We start from the raw sequence: 24227 nt of genomic DNA, 5'->3' as shown, positions 1-24227 counted from the left end.
ATTTTGGATCTGACATATATATATATATAGCGCCAAATCAGGCTCAAGGTCACTGCCCACGTCCTTCGTTCATTATGCAACGGCCACAGAAACTGTTTAGACGTGTAAATCACACTTACAAACGTGTGAATGTCACTGCACTAGAAAACAAAATATCAAGCATTTAAAATTAACTAATAAAGTCACAAAGGTCGGATGCAGTATTTAATATTTTATTATTTAAAAGTCTTATAAATGTCCTTTGGTGAGGTTTTGCTAGAATGTGCTTTAGTGCAATGACAATCACATGTTCTGCCATGGCTGCTGTATGTCATTTATTTGTGTCGACTAACAGTGATTATATCAGAAGTCTTAAATATAGTCGGGAGGTTGTTTACACCAGACCTGGTTTGGGATTTGACCTCTTCGGTATGGAGCGGTGTGTGTTTCTCTGTCTGTCCACACACACATGTACTTCACATCAGTTCTTCTCTTGTAAAACGAGGCAGTAAATTCCTCCTCGTCATTTTCTTGTCACTTTGAAAAGCGATTCTCCGATAAACTTACGCAAGGACGGTGAATGCCGTCGGGTCAGATGAAGATAACCGACCTCCCGGTCTCTGACATTTTTAGTGAAATAATAAAAGATTGATGTGTTGCGAAATGCAGAAAATGCTAAATATGCATCTTTGTTTCTAAGATGACTTAGTTAAACATGCAACATTGTGAGGTCATGTGACAGTGTTGCGTAATATGTTATATAAACATTTATTGTTGCACACTTTGTAGTTTCAAATAATGTTTTTTTTTAATATACTGCACATTATTCAATTCTATTTTAGCATCTGATCAAGGAGCTTCCCAGGTAACAAACTTAGGTTTATTTTTAATATTCTAAGAATGGTAAAATGCAATTTTGTTATTTATAAATGTTTCTTTAAACATTTTAATAACTTTACTTTTAATACTGTAAGAATGTTATCTCTCAACGTTCTGAGTATGTGTATCCATATTAATAGTTATAGGAACATTCCATAAACTTTTTTGAACTTTACAAAAACATTAGTGAAACTTTGCTGGATTTGTTAAATGTTTCTGAGGGACAAACATAATGAAGTCAAATATTTGGAAATGTGACGATCCTGTGTTTTAGATTCAGGTAATGCGAAAGGATTGCTGTGTATACTGGTCATTTGATGGTCATTATATCTGTCTAACAGTAAACTGCGTGTGTGTGCATGTGTGTGTGGACTCTCTTCTTGGCTCTCAAAGTGGAAACTTTAGGGTGATGTGGCCAAGAGAGCGCGTGACCCACCTCTCATAAATTGCGCTCATGCACGCGCTGGGACAGATGCTGAAGTGTTGGGGAGTAACTAACTACTAACTTAACTACACTTGTCAGTACATGATGGTTTTCAGATACTGCAGGGCCTGTTTGTCTGTGTTTGAAAATGAAAAACTGAATACCACACATGCATACTCCCTACCATTTTTAATAATTGTAATGAAAACAACACATAGTTTGCTACAATGTATTTAATTTTTAATTACATTTGGCATTTTAAGCCAATCATTGTTTTGCAACAAAGTAAGGTTTTTTAATTCTAATATACATATGAATATATGTATGTTTTTTTCATTTGACGACTTTCCTGGATGACCCCAAAGGGAGGTTTAGTCAGATTTAAGTCACTTCTGGGGACAATTTGGTCCCCAAACCTATAGTTAAGTAAACACACACACCTCTTTCACACACGTTTCCTCACTTACATACAAACACACTCAGTCTGTATGTCTTGTAAGAGGAGTCGAGTGTGTGTCTGTGTGTCAGGCTTTACTTAAACTAATGGCTCCCAGGCGTGCAGCGCGGCCAGACACACTGGAGCCGAGAGCCGAGCAGGAATGCCACTACAAACACAGAGAGAGAGACTGACGGACGCAGAGAAGTGCTTGGAAAGAGATTTTGCTGTGGAGGAGATTGGATGTGGATTTGGAACAGCAGTCCGTGCTGTGTGTGTGCGAGTTCAGGACGAGTGTGTTCACATCTGTCGCCCTGCTGCGTTACATCCACAGATGGAGGAAACGTCTTGCAGATGGAAGTAAAGGATTGTAACGATTCAGATAGAAACAGGCTCCTGTGCTCTGTATCATGTGTTTAAAGAAAGATTTTCACACAAAATTAAACAATGAAACTCATCAACCAATGCTATTTTGGTGTTGAAGACCTTGACATTTGCTTTATTAGTTTAGCATGTTACAGGTAACACAATACTCTTAATAAGTACAAAAACATACAAATATTGGGTTAAACAGTCCATTTAGTATTTTTTGTACTTCTGAATGTCTCAAAATGTCCAGTATTTTAAATGTTTTAAAAACAAATGAACATTCCATTTGATCATTTTGCAAACATCATGGGAATGTTACTTTTGAATCTTCTCTAAACATTCCGAAATAAGCAGTTACATTTAAAAAATGTTACGCTGAACTAAAATGTTTCAGAAAACGTTCTATAAACAATGCATAAATACGACCCTGGTCCACAAAACCAGCCTCAGGTGGCACGGGTATGTTTGTAGCAATAGGAAACAATACACTGTATGGGTCAAAATTATCCATTTTTCTTTTATGCCCAAAATCATTAGGATATTTAGTATGTTCCGTTAAGATATTTTGTAAATGTTCTTCTGTAAATATATCAAAACTTAATTTTTGATTAGCAATAAGCACTTGCTAAGAACTTCTTTTGGACAAGTTTACTTTTAAAGTTCTTAGCAATGCATGATTTTCTCTTTTTGTTTTTTTTAGTTTTTTCCAGAATTGCAAATAGTTGTATCTCGGCCAAATATTGGCCTATACATCAATGGCTTATTTATTTAGCTTTCAGATGACATATAAATCTCAATTTCAAAAAAATTGACCCTTACGGGGTTTTGTGGTCCAGCATAAATAACAAAAAATAACTTTGAATGGACATTCTATTGACGTTACTGCAAGAATGTTTGATCGTAACGTTGAGAAAACCTTGCCAGAACCTTCTGAGAACGTTTCCTGTTTGCTGGGAATATATTTCTAACATGCAATTCCCTTGCTTTGTCTGCCATCTTGGATGTTTTTTCACTCGCTTTGTCACGGTGCATTCTGGGATTGGCTTCTCCTTCAAGTATAACACAATACTGCTTTAGATTCTGGCTAAGATAAGGCATTTTAGAAGGCAGCATATGTTTTTGTGTTTGTTGCGTTAAAATACTTTAGGTAGGCAGCACGCTTTAGAACAGAGCTAGTCTTCTGTCATTCAGTATTTTTAATTTGAAACAGACTTTCTGCGGTGTCCTTCAGTGTCTCCATATGTGGTGTAATGGCCACACTCTCCTTTCAGATGCATTTCGAGCAGAAAGTCGTTTTTTTGTTTTAGCCAAGCTTTATAGATGTGCATTTACATGCAAATGAAGGGAGCGGGTGTTAACGCTCATTAACTCGAATAGCAGGCCAAACACGCTCCCTAAAGGGCACAGATCACTGTTTGCACACAATCAACAGGTTTTACATCACGCTGTTGATATTTACTCCCTCAATTCATGCACACTTTTTGATAGCATATCAAATTATTTTAGATCAGTTGTTTTATTAGATTTTATTTTACAACATATTTCATCACTGTTTTATTTTTACACAATATTTACTGAAAAATTCACCAAAAATGGTTTGATCTAGTATCTGACGTTAGGCTGAATGATGAGTTCTGTTATGAGGCGATAATATCCAGTACTGACCAATTAATCAGGCTGGATTATATATAACTCCTTCACTATAGATGATGAATTCTTGTTATTTCTGCTGGTTATCAGGTTTCGTTCCCTCTCTCTGTGATGCCAAAGGCTTGAGAAATCTCTGAGAGTGAGGTCATGCATTTTTGACTTTCTTTTTGGACAGGAGGAGACATTGGCTGCTAGTCAGGGCCCTGTTTATTTGTCTAGATGTAGATGGATAGGGAGATAGAGAGCATGTGCCACATGACACCATATTGTAGATAATGTTTCTTATTACATGTCAGATTTTGTTGAACTCGCTTCCCTCGCCTCAGGTGAAAAGAAAATGATCCGACATGCAGAAGAAGTGTTTATAATAATGTTTGGATGATTTTTTTTTCCTTTTGTATGGGGAAAGCACAATTTTTGTCCAAGCAAACAAGCAAACAAACAAACAAATAAATAAATAAATACGTGTTTTATATTTATTATTATTATTGTTATTATTAATATAGTTGTTGTTATAAAAAATGTAACAATTGGGAGTCAGGGTTGTTAGCATGGTAAACTAAACTAAAAAAAAACTAAAAAACATTTTTGTTACTTGAAATAAAATAAAATAAAATAAACAATAACTGAAATAAAATAAAATAAAAAATTGCATCTGTTTTATTTCCTCTAAGCAATTTATAAGAGACATCTGAAACAAAGTTACTTGAAACATCAATTAGGTCTCATATAAGCAATAAAATTGTACTTTTTTGGATGTGAACAGCACAAGAAGTTGAATAGTTCATCCTATAGTAACGGCACACACAGCATGAGGTGTTATGGGTAACTTCCCCTCCCTTCAGTTGGCATGTACTTTGTTTAGCCTTTGAGTGCCAGAGCAGTTAGTTATGTTAATGAGCCTCCTCTGGTTTAATGTATTGAATAGAGCAGCGGTTGATTGGCCAGGAGCCATGCAGTGGGCGTGATCTGGGCGGTGACATCAGCAGTGAGAGAGAGAGAGAGAGGGAGAGGGAGAGAGCGAGAGAGAGGGAGGCGTGGAAGACGTTCTAAATCCCATAACCCATCTGGAGTCCATCTGTGCCTCGCTGGCGGTGGGAAGGACTCGGACTGCAGCGCTCACATATGTGAGAGAGTTTCAGACACATGCCTCACATATGAAGAGAGAGCAAGCGACTCAAGCAGAGTGATTTACATTGTTTGGAATAAGACACAAGCAGAGTGGACTATCATAGAGAGGAGGTGAGCTTCAGATCTCTGTGTTTTCGTGGCTTTAGATGTTTGTTTTGGTTCCAAATATGAATTTGTACCCAGGGCTGTAGATATACAGTTTTTAAGGTAATTAGTATTACCATGGTACGTTGATGTGTGGATTAAAGGGTCTGTGGAGAACCTAATGTTACAGACCTCTGAAATTAACCATGGAAAGACATTTTTTAAAGATTTGCCATTGTATTCTTGGAAATATCTGAAAAAGTGCTTTGTAAATACCATGGTAAATTAATTTTATTGCTGTGGTATATTTCAAATATTCACTTAATGATGGTACTTCCACAGTACTTTCTTTCCAGTCAGTACTTTTTTGATTTACTCACTTTTTATATCTTACAAATTGAGTACATTATTAAATACATCATGTCCATATAGAATTTATTAATGGTTTTAAAATACACAAATGCACTGCTGTCATATTCCTGGTTAGTGTATCTAAATGATATATTAATGCATATATATATTAATTAATATATTAATATATATATAATGTGTTTATATTATATTATAGACATAATTGTATTCATTTGTTTAAATAAAAACTCATTAAAATATTGTTTACAAATACTAATATTACTAATATGAACAGATTCACTGAATAGCATTTGTTACATTGTTTTTATATTCGTATTATAGAGATGATTCATGCTTTTATGGTTATGGAAAACCTTAAATCAGGGAATTTTAAAACAGCGATTTGGGAGCCTGAAAAAGGTCAGTCATGGAAATTAATAACATCATGGAAAGTTTTTCTGCTCCGCTCTGAAACATTTCATCAGCTGGAAACTCTTTGAAAATGTGATCTCTATAAAAATAATTTTTAAAAAATACCTGATGATGAATAATTGGAAAAGTCAAGTGGGATCTGACTGGTTGAAGCGTTTCCACGTGGCAGGAGCTCGAGATGTGATGGACTGTGATGAGATGCCAGCTGGAGGAGAGAGATGGAGTTTTTGACTAGCTTTGCTACATTAAAAAGAACCTGCTTTAACTCTCGTTTAACTGTCATGCACGAAGGACTGTGTAGCATTAGCTTTCTGCATGGATGCATGGACAGATCAATGGATGAAACAATTAGGAATGAAAAGGTTAACGATTAGATGTTGTTGCTCGGGAGCTTGTTGTCATACAGTAAGAATATAGAGGTATAAAATGATTGTAGCTCATATCGAGATCGCTGGCTTTTCATTGCTGACCTTGGCAAATCGGAGCCCAGTTCACATTGCATCTCATTACTGACGTCCGTCTCTGAGCGTTGTGTGTTTCTGTAGGTCTGCTGTATGTCACCATAACACAATCTACAGCCACGTTCTGACAGACACACAGCAGAGAAGGACTGCGCACCGTCATAATGACAGCACGGCGTGTGTGTGTTTCTTTTTTTTCTGTAGCCATGCTGTCTGCTTTTCTGGTTTTCAAACTCACAGCTTTGGAGTGGAATCCAACTAGTGACTTCGCCCTCCGTATTTAAGGATAAAGCACATTTTAGCACTGTTTCTAGTGTTTTATTTCAATATTTCACTTTAGACGTTTAGAAAGTGATGGTATCAGATCATAATATGATAGTATTTTTATACCCTAGCTTACTGTTCAAAAATTTGGGGTTGGCACGATTATGTAATGTTTTGGAAAAAGGTCTCTTGTGCTCACCAGGGCTGCATTTATATAATAAAAAATACATGAAAAATTGCTAAATATTATATCTATTTAAAATAACTCTGTTCTATGTGAATATAATTTGGAATGTAATTTATTCCTGTGATGCAGTGCTGAATTTTCAGCATCATTACTCCAGTCTTCAGTGTCAGGATTTCAAGATTTTTTGAATCCTTAACAAAAAGAACAGCATTTATTTAAAAAATGGAATCTTTTGAAACATTATAAATGTCTTTTCTGACACTTTCGAACAATTTTATGCATCCTTGTTGAATAAAAGTACTAATTTCTATTTAAAGCTTTGGAACGGTTGTTCAAGAGTTTGTGGTCAGTAAGATTATGTAATGTTTTTGAAATAGGTCTCTTGTGCTCACAAGGGCTGCATTTATTTAATCAAAAATCTATTTAAAAAATTGCTAAATATTATTACAATTCAAAATAACTCTTTTCTATTGTGACATATTTTAAAATATAATTTATTCCTGTGATGAAAAGCTGAATTTTCAGCAGTCGTTACTCCAGTCTTTAGTGTCGTTTTTGTCATATTTTTGTGGAAACTTTGATACATTTTTGCTTTCAAGATTCTTTCATGAATAGAAAGTTCAAAAGCACCCAATGTATTCGAAATAGAAATCTTTTGTAACATTTTAATGTCACTTTTGATCAGTTTAATGCGTCCTTGCTGATTCTAAGTACTATATATAATTGCTTCACCTACAAAAACATACCATGTACCGTTGCATATGAACATGTCACACGCACACATCCACAGAGCAGCTGTTGAGTCACGCTGAAGGCAGGAAGTTCCACATTAGCTTTGCTAAAGCAACGCTAACTGTCGTCTTGTCATCAAGACAGCGGCTGATCCGGCCGATTAGCCTTAAAACAACCGTTTGACTGTTGCGTCTGATGGCGATGTGTGTGCGGCCGGCGCTCAATTACACCATTGTCCCGCTTCACTCCCACTTTGACCTGCTGTGTGGTCTGAGGGTCTGCTGGACATCACAACAGTCGCTAGTAGCCCTAGTGAAGATGTAGCGCTGGGTGGCTTGTGCTCGATGACCCCGAACAGCACTCTGTGGAGGCCCTCAAGGGCCCTGGAGGAGTCTAGCTAGAGACGTTTAGTCTTCAGGGGCCCCATAATTAGAGAAGATCTAACGGAGCTTGACACAAGGCTTGCTGTGTATGTGAGAGTGATGGTGGTATCAAAAGCATGGTACTTTTGATATTTATCCATTGGAAACTCAAAAATGTATAGTACTATTATGAAATATTTTTAAGAAAGTTATTTTAGATTTAATTGTATACTTGTACACTATTTTGAACTAGCATTTATTTTTATATTTTCAGTTTTCATTTGAATTCTAGTTTTAGTCATTTTTTACGTTTTAGTCATTTTTTTATATTTATTTTAATTTTTGTAATTTTATGTTATGTTCCTTTTTATTTATTTATTTTTTTATATTTAACTTTATTTTTACTTTTAGTTTCAGTTTTAATTTTATTACATGCTTTTGCCATTTTGATATTTAATATTTAATAGTTTAAGTTTTAGTAATTTTGTTATGAGCTTTGGTCATGATTTGAAAAAATATTTCTATATATTTTCTATAAATTTAAATTATATTTAATGTTATTTAAGTTTTTTTAGTTTTAGTAATTTCGTTGTGCTTTAGTTATTTTTAAATATTTCTATTGAACTTTGTTTTTATTTTTAGTTTATATTTTAGAAATTCTGTGCTTTTGTCATTTTTATTAGTTTTTTTAATATTTCTATTGAACTTTGTTTTTTTGTCATTTTAATATTTTTTAATATTTGTATTTAATTTTTTTTTTAGCTTAAGTTTTAGTAATTTTGTTATGTGCTTTGGTCATTTTTATGATTTTAAAAAAATATTTCTATATATTTTCTATGTATTTTGTTTTTTTTTCAATTATGTTTAATTTTATACCTTTTTTTTTGTTTGTTTGTTTTACGTTTTACTTCAGTGTTTATTTCAGTTTTTTAGTTTTAGTCATTTTAGTTCCTCAGCTTCAGATTTTTTAATTAGAAAATGTTGGAAATAACACTGAAATAGACACATGTGTGGCCTATTTTTATATTTTTATGCAGGGAAACATTTCTAATTTTATAATTTTGGTTAACAATATCAACATTGACAAGTATCAGCTGGTAGTACTTTAATATACAACGTGGTACTGTTTGATTTACCATGGTATTTAAATGTGACATAACTCACATAGCAGCCGTAAGTGACAAATATATTGTCAAGATTTAGTCCATATAGCCGACAACGTGTTGTACATCTGGACTGTAGTATTTTTCTCCCACACGTTGAGCATCAGGCATGAGACGTGATGCAGCTGGTCCAGGGATAGTTTTGGCTAGAAATGGTCCTGGAGACCCTGCTTATATCAGACCAGATGTGAAACACTGACATTAACATTTCAACAGGCTCTTATCGAGTCACACCGCTTGATCTCTGTGTTTCTAAAATCAAGCGGAAGGAGCCAATCAGAGTAGCCGCTGAGTGAGTGATTGATTAGCCGGCCAATCAATTAGTCCCACAGAGGTCAGAAGGGCAGCAATTCAATGAGCAGATGCTTCCGATGAGCCGAAGGACAGCGACTTTAGTCATGACACACACAAGCAGTTTCCTATTAGTGGACTTTACTGTTATCACTTTGTCAGTAACTTTCACTTAATCATGCAAATGCGCATCTTAAGCGTGTGTGAATGTGTGGAGTCCTTATCAAACTAAAATAAGCTGACGTTCTTGCAACTACATCAGGCTAAATGAACTGAGATTCATGCTCAAACCAAGTAAAAATTTACAAACAGCAGTTAAAATATATTTATTTTTGAGGAGTAGTCTCTGAAAACATATTAATATTTGAAGCAATGTTGCTTCTCAAGTCACTGCATTTAGTTTAAATGTTTAGATTTTTTGTTGTAAAAAAAGCCTAAAATAATATACCATGGTACTGAAATTCATGTACTATGGTATTTCAGGGTTTTTCCGATATTCTTTGAAGAATCCCATGGTATTTTGTAAGTGTTTTATGTACCGTGGTACTTTTTTGTTAAGGCTTTGTGATTCTAATATAGAAACTACTCAAGTAAAGTTTAAATCTCTAGAATCTCTTTCTATAATCGTGTTAAGTGTCTGTAGTTATTTAGTAAAACTATACTTCCAGATACCTTCTGATTCACTGATGTTATCATCATGGTACTGGACAGTATTTTGAGTTTACTGTATATATACCATAGTATTTTTGTGCTACTGTTAAGTTTAAAAAACAATTAAGTGCATCTCAAAGGTGCCTTCCAACTGCCTTCAAATGCCAATTAATCACTTTGACTTGAGCTTGTTCTGTTAATATACACTGAAAAAAATGTTTTGGTTTTTTTTTAACAATTACTCAGAAATTGCTAGTAAATTTCACAAATAGTTGCAAAGAAATGACAAATAACACATCGAATTAAATGTGGAATTTATGTGGAAAGACGGGAAGAGTACTTTCAATTGTGTATTTTCAATTGATATAAACTCACAATTTTGAGATAAAAAAAAAAAAAAGCTTTTTAAATTTCAAATAAATTCCTGAATTTTAATTAAAATTTAATTGAAGTGGCAAACAGGATGCTTAAAATATAAATATTTGTAGTTTATGCTTGATAAATATATATCATAATTTGAAATAATGTTAAAAAAAATGAGATGAGAACTTATTTTAAAGGATTTTCATAGGATTTTTTTTTAACAGTTACCACTCAGAAATTGCTAGTAAATTTCACAAATAATTGCAAAGAAATTTAATGTGAAGACTATAATAGTACTTTAAATTGTCAATTCTGAGATGTAAACTCACAATTTTGAGATTTTAAAAAGAGTTAAAAAAAAAAAAAAAAAACGCTTTTTAAATTTCAAATCAATTCCTGAATTTGAATTAAATTTGAATTGAAGTGGCAAACAGGATCCTTCAAGTTTAAATGTTTGCAGTTTGTGCTTGGTAAATATATGATAAATTAAAATAAATAACAAGAACTTTTTTTTAAACAATTATCACACATAATTGTAAATAAATGGCAAATAACACACTGAGTTAAATGTGAAATCTTGAAGTAGAAAGACTAGAATAGTACTTTCTTTTAAAGATGCTCTTTGAACATACTTTTGAAAAATTTTTTTTTTTTTTTTTTTACAGTATAGCGTTCTAAAATCTAAAAGCATCAATAAATCAGTTTCCAATAAATGCACTTAAGAGATCTGAATCATCTGTATGGGTTTGGCAGGTCAATGAATTGAGTGTCAGACTATAGATCTAGCTGAAGTGACTGACAGTGATGAGCTCAGGGTCAGACGTGATGATTTAATTAAAGGGATGAGAGGACTGAACATGTGCAGACGGACATGCTGGTGTCATTTGCTCAGACGTCAGCATGCATGAGGCTTCGACCTGTTGCTGAGGCGAATGCATGCGCTGCGAGAGAGCAGCAGATGTGTTTGTGTGTGTGTGTGAGTGTGGACTGATAGGCACCAGGTGCAGCTTTTGTTTTGCCTCCCTTTCTTTAACTCTCCCTCCCGCCTCCCTCTCCTCCTGTCAAACTCCTATTTTCCTCTTTCCCTCCCCGCTGGAACTTTTATTGCTCTTTCAGAGCTCAGGAGACTTAATGGAGTTACATCGGTTATTATTCTTCAATTTCGATTCTATACATAAGACAATAGTTGGATTATAGAGCTATGAAATGAATGCAAAGAGCAGCTCAAATCAGTTTTGAGGTTTGAATGTCAGTATCTTGACAAATCCAAGCACAGTTTGAGAAATCATTGAGATCTTTTTATATGTGACCCTGGAACACAAAACCAGTCATAAGGGTCAGTTTTTTGAAACTGAGATTTATACATTATCTGAAAGCTGAATAAATAGACTGATGTATTGGTTTGTAAGGATAGTACAATATTTGGTCGAGATACAACAATTTGAAAATCAGGAATCTGAGGGTGCAAAAAAATAAAAATATTGACAAGATCGCCTTCAGAGTTGTCCAAATGAAGTTCTTAGCAATGCATATTACTAATCAAAAATTAAGTTTTGATATATTTACGGTAGGAAATTTACAAAATATCTTCATAGAACATGATCTTTACTATCATTATATCCTAATGATTTTTGGCATATGAGAAAAATAATTTCCGTTTTTGGATATTGCTACCTAAGACAAGTTTTGTGGTCCAGAGTCACATATGTGCATTTATTTTTATTGCCTTTGGCATTATTTTTGCTTTTTGCGGCTCATCAGAATTTAGACTTTATATCTCACAATTCTGACCTTTTTTTTCCTCAAAATTCTAAGTTATTATTTTGCAAGATGTAAATTCACAATTCTGAGCAAAAAGGGCCCAATTGTGAGATATAAATTTACAATTTTGAGAAAAAGAGTCTGAATTGTGAGATATAATCTTGCAAATTTGAGAAAAAAGCATCAGAATTGTGATTAAAAACTCACAATTGTTAGAAAAAAGGTCCAAATTGTGAGATATAAACTTGCAATTCTGAACCAAAAGGTCTGAAATGTGAGATATAAGCTCACAATTTTGAGAAAATGAATGAAAATAATGAAAATAAACTTGCAATTCCAAGGCAAAAGTCCAAATTGTGAGCTACGAATGTGCAATACTCAGAAAAAAAGGTCCACATTATGAGATATAAATTCATAATTTTGAGAAAAAGAGTCTGAATTGTGAGATATAAACTTGCAATCCCAAGGAAAAAAGTCCAAATTGTAAGCTAAGAACTCGCAATTTTGAGACAAAGGTCCAAATTGTGAGATATAAATTCACAATTTTGACAATTTGACAAATTGTGAGATATGAACAGTAAAAACATCAGAATTGTGATGATAACTCAAACCAAATTGTGAGAAATAAATTTGTACTTCTATGAAAAAAGTCCAAATTATGAGATATAAACTCGCAATTCTGAGCCAAAAGGTCTGAAATATGAGATATAAACTTGCAATTTTGAGAAAATGTTTAAATTGTGAGATAAAAACTTGCAATTCTAAGCAAAAAAGGTCCAAATTGTGAGATATAAACTTGCAATTAAGGAAAAAAGGTCTTAATTGTGAGATATATATATAGTTGCAATTCTAAGAAAAAAGTCCAAATTGTGCATTATTAATTTACAATTTAGGAAAAAGTCTGAACTGTGAGCTATTTACTTGTAATCATATGAAAAAATGTCTGAATTGTGAAATACAAACTAACTATTCTGACCAAAAGTCAGAACTGAGATATAAACAAGATAAAAAGCCTGAATTGTGAAATAAAAAGACGCTTGTCTTTTTAATATTTTTATTCTGTGGCAGAAATAAGCTTCCACAGACAAGGACCCTTGAGATTAGGGTCTTTTTCCTAAGAAGAAACATCTGAGAAGCAGAAAGCCTCCGTGTAATGTCTAGCAGAAACATTTGAGGAACTGTGCTTTGTGATTTGTCTTCTGCGGTGGGATCTGGACACAGGTGACTGTTGGAGACTCCAGCTGTCCATTCGCACCCCCATCAGCTCCATATGGTGGAAGAACAGAAGGAGACGGAGGGGGAGGGAAACAGAAACATCCGTCCCAGCTCTTTCTCTTTCTTTCTTTCTTTCTCTCTCTGTGTCTCACACACATAATAATGATCTGATAGCTTAACCCTTTTGTGTCCGTTGCTGGAAGCAGCTCTGTGTGGGTTTGTTTTGCCGATGTGTGGCTGGAGGCGGCGCGGCTCTCGGCGCCTTTGTCCCGCGCTCTTTAAATGATTTCTAAACACTCGGTTTGGCCGCATTGAATCGCTTTTAATGGAAATTCATATATCATTTTAAACAAAGACAGGCCGGGCTTTTAAATCAACTCTTTGTGCCTCAATGTTTAACGTTTTGGGGGAGTAAAGCTCTTTCAGATGGGTTTGGTTATATTCTCAGAGTCAGCACATGTATTCACAACCAAATCAATCCAGTTTATGCTTTCATATGTTTCAGGACAAATCAATGATATATGCATAACCATTTCTGGCTAAAGGTTACTGAGATGCATTACTTAATGTTTCATTGTAGGTTCAGGAATTAACCTATTTTAGGAAAAAACATCTGAAATCTGAAATATATACTTTCAGTTTTGAGACAAAAACATGAAAAAAAAAAAAAAGTCTGAATTCTGAAATATAAGCTCAAAATTCAGAGAAAAAATTATTTAAAATTAAAAATGCCTTTGGAATTTCAAGTCAGTCCCTGAATTTGAATTAAATTTGAATTAAAGCGGCAAACAGGATGCTTGTAGTTTAAATGTTTATAGTTTATTCTTAGAAAATATATACCATAATTTGAATAAATAAAAAAAAAAGAATGAAATTAAAAATATGAAAAATTAGAAAAATAGTCTGAATTGTGAGATTCTAACTATTCTGACCAAAAGTCAGAACTGAGAGACATAAACTCACAACTGCAAAAAAATAGTCTGAATTGTGAGACAAAAAGTTGCTATTATCTTTTTAATATTTTTATTCTGTAGCAAAAATAAGCCTCTATAGACATATACTTTCAATTTTGAGATAAAAAGACAGAATTGAGAGATAAACTCACAAATGTGAGAAAAAAGTCTGAATTCTGAGATATAAAGTCACAATTTTGCGGAAAAAAAAAAAAAAAAAAACATCTGAATTGTAAGATATAAACTCAAAATTCTGAGAAAAAAAGATTTAAAATTAAAAATTCCGGAATTTGAATTAAATTTGAAACGAAGTGTTGCTTGTTTTTAAATTTTCATAGTTTTTCTTGGTAAATATACATCATAATTTTAAATAATTAAAAATATAAAAAAGAAGTGAGCAAGAGCTTATTTCAGTTGTGTTCTTTGTGGCTTTTATGTAGCAGATTGATGTTTTTCTACATCATGAGATATGTCAGATGACCAGCTAATATTGACAGTGACATTTAATAACAGCAGTCATTAATTTTTCCTCTTTATGAGGTGGTGTGTAACAGGTGGCAGTCAGAAGAAGCCGCGCGTTTGCTGTTAGCAGATCAATATTGATCCGCACAGATATCCTGGAGCTGTGCTAACAGACCGGTGTGTTCTTCCGCACGAATCCGCACCGCAGCTGTGCAGGAGGAAGTGTGTTTAATGCAGTGTGTGTGGTGACCGTCTCAGGTGGAAGGCGAGGATGTTTCTGCCTCGTAGATCTCGAGCAGTTCAGTGACTGATAACCAAAGACTCCACACCTGCCATGTGTCCCTGAAACAACAACAAAAAAAAGACAAAATGTAAGAGCTGGAGGTACCTATGGTTTAAATACGCTTGATTTTTATAAGCGATAATTTATTAATTTCAATTATGCATCTATATAAATACATAAAATATGCATAATATGCAGGGTCATTATCTTAAAAATATAAAAATAAAAAATAAAAATATATAGAAAATATAATAAAATGATTAAAACTTTTGTTATTTGAAATAAAGCTGAAATAAAATATAATTATTACATGCAAAAAAAACAAAAATTAGGACTGTTCTAGGCAGCTAATTGAATTAAGTTAAAGCACTAAAATTATTAACTGTACTAAAAATAAATTAAACAAATTTAATTTCATTTAATTAAAAATGACAAAAGCACAACAAAATTACAAAAAAAAGTAATACATTAAAATGAAAACTGAAAATAAAAAATAAAATATCAATTAAAAGTATAATAGTATATAAATAATTTGAAAGTAACATTATTGCATAAACATTATGTTGTTCAGAGCATTGAGCCAATTTATTTTTAAGTTATGCAATTTATACTGTTTACATTCAATACAATTTAATAATATGCATGCACAGTTGGTTATTTTTCACAATATTTACACCAAAAACACTGAAAATTGAATTTCTTAATTATATCAACAAAATGGCCAAATATTGGCTGATCAGTCTAGTCGATAAATAATCATGACTCCAATCTGATTTTAGAGTCATTAACTTCCGTACTGGCAATCTTTATTACCAAAACGTAGCTTGACTAGTAGAACGGCATCTTGTCTTAAGTCGCTAGTGTTGGTTAAGCTGTAGTTCTCCGCAGGTATGATGCTAATCTCTGCTAACAGACGGTGGATACGGGAGGGTTTGTGTACATCCTATGGTGTGGCACAAACCCAAATGGCTGGGCTTCCTGTTTCTCCCAGTCCTTCCCGCGTTCTACTTCCTGCCTCCTAGGAAGGAACCAGGTGTACATGGAAGGGAAAAAAGCTGCCATACGATTTTTCAGTCAGGCATTAAGAGGGGCAGCCTGAAGGACCCGGAGCGGGGCTCAGGTGCGCTCGCAAACCACAAGATCTGTGTCTGCGTGTCCGCGTGTGCTTGCAAAAGTGTGTCGCACCTGTGACTGCGCCGCATTCGATCAGTGGCTTAAGACGACGGTTTTGTTGGAGACTCACATTAAAAGAACACGAGAATGAGATTCATTGCAATACATGAAATCAGCTTAAATTGCAAAATGCAATATATTGATCCTTTAAAAATGCTATGTTCTTCATGCAAAACATTGATTTGAGTATATGGAGGACTAAACCTGCAGAAATATGCAAAAATAAATGAATAAAAAATAAATAGGATAATAAATATTCTCCTTTTATCCGTTATTTATTTATGCAAGTTTAGTCTTCAAAAGAAACATGATTTGTCTTATTTTTATATATATTTTAGTGATCTATTTAATGCAGTTATACTAGTAAGTTTTCAATAATATTTCATATATTTTGTTCACATTTTGTTATATTTTAAGATTTTGGGGTTTTTTTATATGTCAATATAGTTTTAGTTTTGTTTTTTTATGTCAATATAGTTTTAATATTAGAAATATTGCCTTGGCAACTAGCTGAAATAAAATAAATTTAATTTTTAAAAGTTTATTTATATGCTTTTATTTATAGTTAACTATAATATACCTCATACAGAATTTAAAAACAAACAGAGACAGGTAAAATTGCATTATATAAACAAAGAAATGGTAGCTAGACGTCATTTCGAAGTTTTCTCCTATGTATCGCAACTGCAACGAAACGTACAAATGAAGCGCTATAACAATCCCATTAAAAGCTGCCTTACTTTTCATTGTTAAGTGGAGAGGCCCATTTAAAAAGCATACAGCGAGAAACGCATTCACTGCATTAGTTTCCCATGAATAAACATTAAACAAAACACGCTTTTCACCCAGAGGAGCCCCGTCCGCCTATGAAAAGTCGTCTGGTAAGAAGCGTTTCATGACCTTTGACAACTCGATCTGTGTGGGTCTATTAGCCGGCTTTGTAAAAGCATTTTCGGCGGCCTGATATACTCCAAATGAGGCCGATAGCTTCTCTCACGGCTCTTGTAGAACAATAGCGCCTCTGATCTACGACTTTTGGGCCTGGTGGTCCATTCACAGGCAGAAAGTATGCGTTTAGCCCTTGACGGCTTTTGTGAAGCCTAGTTAGCAAGCGTGAAATGGCCCGATTCTCCATTCTTACGCGGGCTCAATGATCACCCTTTCTTTCCGCAGGACAAAACCTGGTTCATTTGCACTTCAGCTGTCGGGACTCCACGGTTCTTAAACAGGGGCAGAAAACATCTGGTGTGCACCAGAAAGGATGATGGGTTTAGTAAGGGTGCGAGGGTTAAGATTAGAGAATTTATACCGCTCTGGCCTCAATTGGATTGCCGAGGTGTCTTTAAACACGAATTGCATATCAATGCATCGATTGCATATCAATGCATGAGACACAATGACTACATTTGTGCTTGCGTCGTTTGCGCTGGTGCTCCTGGGAATGCTTTAGATGCAGATGCAAGATGAATCTAGTTAAGATTGCATAGTGATTTTTTTTTTTTTTTTTTTTTTTTTTTGTCAGAGCGAATGAGATCAGAGACGTTCTGCTGCCACAAATCTTCCACACTTTATTGGGTTTTAATGGAAATCTCTACATGAACAAACAGAAACGTTCATGATTACGAAGATAATAAGTGATCTGTCAATCTCCAGCTCAATATCTCTGGTTTTTCAGACAGTACAGAGAAGAACGTTCCTGCCATGCCCGGTTCCCCAGTGGATGGAAAGACTCATTCCAGACCAACCGTCTCCGTCATGCCCCCTCTACCATCCGTCAACCCCAGCGGACCTCGACCGGCAGCTTTCTCCACCACAGCATGTGAGACTCGCTGGCAACACTGCGTTCAAACATGCGTACTATCTGTCCTAGATAGCATGTGACATTGGCACTAGTGTGTCTACCATTTGAATGCACAGGATTTGAATGTTCTGTATGCATGGAATACCCAAATAATCTATTGCATTTGTTAGAACTGCAGTATGTAGTATGCAATTTGCAGCATGCAATGTGCTTGACTTGACCTTCCATATTCATTGTGACTGATAAACCAAAAGTGATTAAATCCAGATATAAAGAGGTCATGTGACAACAGTGTAGCAACACTAGTTTGAAATTGTGCAATCACGCAATCTGTTCCACATGTTATTTTTTAAAAATAGTAGGCATTATACAGTAAATGCTGAAAAGAGTGATATCCACTCCAAACATATCTAACGACAATAGAGGTGATTTGGACTGTGCTAGTTTCAGAGAGAGATGCCATAGTTTTTAAGTGTGAAAATATGCATTTTTAATGCAATTTAGTTAATACTTAAGCAGCAATTTTCTTTATGCATGAAAACCTGAATAACCTATTGCATTTGTCAAATTTGCAATATGTAGTATATAGTTTGCTGTATGCAGTGTGCTTCATTTGACTATCCATTTCCAGCGTGATTGATAAACCAAAAGTGATTGAAGCCAGATTTAATGAGGTCATGTGACAACAGTGTTGCAACACTAGTTTAAAATTTTCATTGCAGAATCATGCAATCTTATCTGCATGCTGTTAATAAATAGTAGGCAGTATACACTATATACTGAAAAACATCCAGTAATATCCACTCCAAACATATCTAATGATGAAGGAGATGAGTTTTGGACTGTTCTAATTGACTGTTCTATTAAAGTTTTTTTAAATGCTAGTGAATCAGAGAGTGATGCCATAGTTTTTAAATGTATTTTGGAGTGTAAAAAAATATGCATTTCAATGCAATTCAGTTAATACTTAAGCAGCAATTTTCTATATGCATAGAAAACCTGAATAACCTATTGCATTTATCAATATTTGCAATATGTATGCAATTTGCTGTATGCAATGTGCTTGACTTGACTTTCCATTTTCAGTGTGATTAATAAACCAAAAGTGATTAAAGCCAGATTTAATGAGGTCATGTGACAACAGTGTTGCAACACTAGCTTGAAATTTTCATTGTGGAATCATGCAATCTTATCTGCATGTTATTTTTAATAAATAAATAAATTTAAATAAATAAATAAATAATAATAATAATAATAATAATAATAATAATAATAATAATATTAAATGTTATTTTTTTAAGATAAATTTGCAATATGTAGTATGCAATTTGCAGTTTGCAATAACCTTGACTTGACCTTCCATTTCCAGTTTAACACAAACACAGATGTCCTAATACTAGCAGCTGACATGCATACAGTCCTTTAAATGCATACCAATGCATTTGCATTTCATTATTTAGCATGCATTTGTATGCAAAACAACTCACAAATGAGAAAACAAGCCATTTACCCTATAGGAGCAACTAACTGCAGCACCAAAATACAAAGGAAAACCAAAGCTTGAAAAAGTTTGAAAAGAGTTTTTTTTTTTTTATTAGTAAAATGATAAAACTCTAGCTTTATATATTGTAGCCATGAAAACAACACTTCCACAGACTTTTTTTTTGTGCTCGCAGGAAAATATATGTGGTGAAAAACGGGGTAATTATCATCAACTAAAATTTATAGTTTATAAAACATTTTAGTTTAATCGAAAATAGAGCTTAAATAAAACAAAATATAAATATAAGATGGAAAAACTTAACACTAAACTTAAAAATTAAAAAAAAAAAAAAAAAAAAAAAAAAAAAAAAAAAAAAAAAAAAAAAAAACAAACTAGAACTGAAATTGCACCTTAATAGTAATATTTAAAAAAATAATTAATTGTATGTAAATAATACTAAAATATTGATTAATTTTGTGTTTGCAGATCATTGCTAACCACATTCGCTCTTTCTGCAGTGACCAATGGGATCAATCACTCCCCGCCGATGCTCAACGCCGTTCCCTCTCCGCCTCAGCGCTACAGCAACGGCCCTTCGTCATCATCTTCCTCTTCTCTGGCCAATCAGCAGCTTCCAGCCACCTGCGGCGCACGGCAGCTGAGCAAACTGAAGCGCTTCCTCACGACGCTGCAGCAGTTCGGCAACGACATCTCACCTGAGATCGGAGAAAGCGTTCGAAACCTCGTGCTGGCACTAGTGGTGCGTCTCTCACACAAGCATTTACACAAGCACAGTTTGGTCAAATGTGAACCAGAGGTAACTAATAATGTGTTTCTCCAACAGAACTCCACTGTCACCATTGAAGAGTTTCACTCCAGATTGCAAGAAGCCACAAACTTCCCTTTGAGGCCGTTCGTCATACCCTTCCTGAAGGTAAATGGCCAGTAAAGCAGTAGTTCTGTCATTTACTCACCCTAGTCTGCAAAATAAGAGAATGTGAATGACAGGCGGCATATGCGAGAGGAGGACCGAGTTAATCATGTACAGAAATGTTTGTCGTACCAGTAATAAAAACTACAGACAATCTTGTCCTGGTTTAGATGTGTTTGGAAAACATTTTAAAGCATCCCAGACCATTTTCTTCGGGTATCGTGTTTAATACGTTCTGTGAAAATTGAATTGTTTTGATTATCAGCAGTAATGAACTGTTTAGTGATGAAGCCTGATTCACAAATCAATCATTCTTTTGATGTGGTTCTTTTTAATTATCCAGTCAAAACCAATTTGTGAATCACTTGATGGTAAACTGTGTAAAACTGTCACTTTGACGTATTAAAGCCATAAATGCAAAATTAATTCATTTCTTAAAACTCTTGTGAAATTTATTTGATGAAACCGAGGGTTACTGTCATTAACTAAAATAGAGAATTAAGATAATCTTAAAATATTATAATATAAGTATAAGATGAAAAAAAGACCTAAGAATCATAAATTGATTAATAAACTAATTAAAATGAGTCTTAAGTAGAAGCACTAAAATTACTAACTGTATATAAATAAATAAATACATAAATAAATAAATATATCTGACAAAAAAAATAATTTAAACCTGAAAGGTAACAATAATAATAATAATAATAATAATATAAATTGCCTATAGGTGTTATTATAGTGATAACAGCAGCATTTATTATTATTATTATTATTATTATTATTATTATTATTACTTTCAGGTTTAATTTATTTTTATTTCAGATTTATTTATTTATTTATACAAAGAAAAATTAAAAATGACTAAAACCTAAATAAAAAACAAAAAGGTAGTTCAAAATATTCAGAAAAACTATAAATAATACTAAAATAACACTTACAGGCAATTTATATAATTAAATTTACAGCACAGTAATAGCAGCAGCATTTATCTACGTTTTGTTTCATGAAAACACATAAAATGCTGGATGTGGCACCACATTTGAGTGACAGCTCAATGAATCACTGAATCATCAATGTTCAAATGAATTGGATTTCCCAGCAGTAACATTAGCATGCTTTACAGAAAGAGACGTGCAAGTTACTTTACATGAGGGAGTATTTTCCCCTTGTGTTTGCCAGATGCTTTGACAGAAAACAGTCTGATATTCTTCATATGTTCACTTTAGTAATCAAACTCACATGCTCATCATGTAAGAAATGGGCCGCTGGCTCTGGTTTGTTTCATCTCGCCGATTGTTTCTCTTCTGCGTTTCCATCCTCCTGAGGCTGAAGTGTTTTCATATGAAAGATTTATTGACTATTTTGACGAGATGCTGGTGAAAATCGCGGTCTGGAGCTTTAATGGTGAGCAGAACGTGCAGTGACGCTGAACAGACGCCTCGGGCGCAGTCTGCTTTGAGTTTGCATGCGCGCCGCGGCTCCTCCGAGTCTGTCGAGGAACGAATCCTTTTGACCTTTATCTCGGCTCTTATCAGGAAAAATGCCAAAAATGTGGTGGTCAGAAAATCTTCCAAAGTGGGTCTGATTGCTAACAGTGTACCATTTAGCTGAAGTTTGTTATGAAGTGAGATGTTCTGTGAACTGAACGTGGCGTTTCTCCTGCAGGCGAATCTGCCCTTACTGCAGAGGGAGCTGTTGCACTGCGCACGGGCGGCCAAACAGACTCCAGCGCAGTATCTGTCCCAACACGAACACCTCCTGCTCAGCACCACCGTCCCGTCACCCGCAGACTCCACCGAACTACTGCTGGAGCCCAACGAGAGCAGCAAACGCCACAGTCCGAACAGGTATGAATGCATATTAACGTGCCAGAGAAATTAAACCTTTAAAAGAAAATACCAAGGCATTACTATTGTAAAGAGATACAGTATCAGATACCATTACCATATATACCATATATATGAAGGATTGTTATTGGTAACTAAAATTAAAACTAAAACTAAAGTTTTATTACTTGAAATAAAGCTGCAATAAAATAAAATATAAATATTAGATGGAAAACTAAATGAAAATGTTAAAATGTTGCCTTTGCGCCTAGTTGAATTAAATCGAAACACTAAAATTAATAAATGGAAATGAATACATTTTAAAACTGAATTAAAACTAAAACTGAAATAAAAATAATAAATTAAACCTAAAAAGAGATTAAAAATGACAAAAACAAAATTTAAATAAAACTAAAATAAAAACAGAAAATATAAAAGTAAAAGATAAATATTAAGAATTTAAAATATTAAGTTTTTAAATGTTAAAATATTATTATTATTATATTTTTATATTTATTAATATTTTAATATTACTAAAGCTATGACAATAGTGTGAAAAGAAGTTAGATTTTAATAGTTTATTTTACATCTTATTTTCAAATGTTCAAAATCTTAAACTTTTAGTCCAAAAATGTGGCATTTTGATGCAATGACCAAAATAACATTTTATGTCATGGTACATATTTAAAAAATAAATAAATAAACAATGCTCTATCCATGGTAAAATGTGCAAAAATCATGACCTTGGTAGTATTATGTTTTTTTTTGTTTTAAATAGGGTCCAAAAGTGTTAAAAGTGTTATTTGTTTCTTATGTATATTTTATGATTTACCCCAGAAGTAAAGAGAATGGCTTCCACGAGCGTCCTCCCGCCTCCCTGGAGCCTCCTGCCAAGCGAATCTGCACCATTAGCCCCGCCCCCAGACACAGCCCCGCCCACCCGTTGCAACTCCCCACCCAGATCCACCCGACTCCGCCCCCTCTGCAGCACTACGCGCTGGATGACATCAGCACACCTCACCTGTACAGGGAACCGCACCGGATCCTGGAGCTGAGGGAGCTGAAGGACCGGCCGCGGCTGCCAGGTACAAACATACGGCAAAGTGCATTTTAACACTCATTTTCACGCGCTAGTGCATTTCTCACGCGTTTTCGTTGACGTTTTTAGGTAGTAACGGAGGCTACCGTGAGGAACCTGTAGACCACAGACTGACAGACAGAGAGTGGGCTGAAGAATGGAGACACCTGGATCATGTAAGACTGCATTTATTAAAAATTATTACCAAAAAAATACTGTGCCTATGTATATGCAAGTTATTTTTAAATTGTTTTTAATGCTTTCTGTCATCTCTCTGGCTGTAGGTGCTGAATTGCATTGTGGATATGGTGGAGAAGACGCGGCGTTCGGTGAGCGTTCTGCGGCGCTGTCAGGAATCCGACCGCGAGGAGCTCAATTACTGGCGGCGACGCTCCAACCAACACGACGACGGACGCAAGAACGGAACGGCGGCAGGCAACGCCCCGTTCAGCAAAACACACAGCCCTCTGTCGGCTGAGGGAGTCAATGCAGGTGAGTCATTTAGGAGTTCAGAATCATTTCAAGTTTGAATCACCTTTATATTTATAGTGCTTTATACAATACAGACTGTTTCAAAACAGCTTCACAGCATTAAACAAAACTGATGATGAAAAATTAATCTTAAATGAGAAAAATTCTGCTGTAAAGCTCATTACTCAGCTCAGTGTCGATTCAGTTCACTTCATTAATTATGAAACAAGATCAATTCAGTGATAACTAAAGACTTTTAAATTCAGATCATTAATAGAAAATTAATCAAAATTCATTAAATATAAAAGAATCGATTCAGCTATAAGCAGCTCTATAGAAGACAATAGTGACATTTTTCAGTTCAGTTCAGTGTTGATTCAGTTCAGTTCATTCATTATGAAACAAGTTCAATTCAGTAATACCTAAAGACTTTTAATTCAGAACAATAACAGAAAATGTATCAAAATTTCTTATTAATTATAAATGAATCGATTCAGCTATTTTCAGCTGAATTGATTCAGCAATTCAGAGGTGAGTCGTTTAGGAGTTCAGAATCATTTCAAGTTTGAGTCACTTTT

General features: G+C 34.3%; 1 protein-coding gene across 3 annotated transcripts in view; it reads left to right on the top strand.

Annotated features, from left to right (window-relative positions):
• cbfa2t2 (CBFA2/RUNX1 partner transcriptional co-repressor 2) overlaps window positions 1-24227 on the top strand; it is a 34925-nt gene that overhangs the window by 6661 nt on the left and 4037 nt on the right. Inside the window, exons 1-8 of one of the 3 annotated variants that reach the window (XM_051112317.1) lie at window positions 4704-4979; window positions 17732-17875; window positions 19859-20100; window positions 20185-20274; window positions 21940-22121; window positions 22938-23185; window positions 23269-23354; window positions 23463-23670. In XM_051112317.1, the coding sequence (XP_050968274.1) occupies window positions 17758-17875; window positions 19859-20100; window positions 20185-20274; window positions 21940-22121; window positions 22938-23185; window positions 23269-23354; window positions 23463-23670 (1174 nt within the window). In that variant the 5' untranslated portion in view covers window positions 4704-4979; window positions 17732-17757. Of the gene's footprint in view, window positions 1-4703; window positions 4980-17731; window positions 17876-19858; window positions 20101-20184; window positions 20275-21939; window positions 22122-22937; window positions 23186-23268; window positions 23355-23462; window positions 23671-24227 lie in introns of those variants that run through there. The other 2 variants (XM_051112316.1, XM_051112315.1) reach the window with 2 other exon arrangements.

This window comes from Labeo rohita, chromosome 6, assembly GCF_022985175.1.
Source record: "Labeo rohita strain BAU-BD-2019 chromosome 6, IGBB_LRoh.1.0, whole genome shotgun sequence".
Taxonomy (NCBI): Eukaryota; Metazoa; Chordata; class Actinopteri; order Cypriniformes; family Cyprinidae; genus Labeo; species Labeo rohita.
The sequence above is the reverse complement of the archived record's forward strand: the minus strand, read 5'-3'. Positions and strand labels throughout refer to the sequence as shown.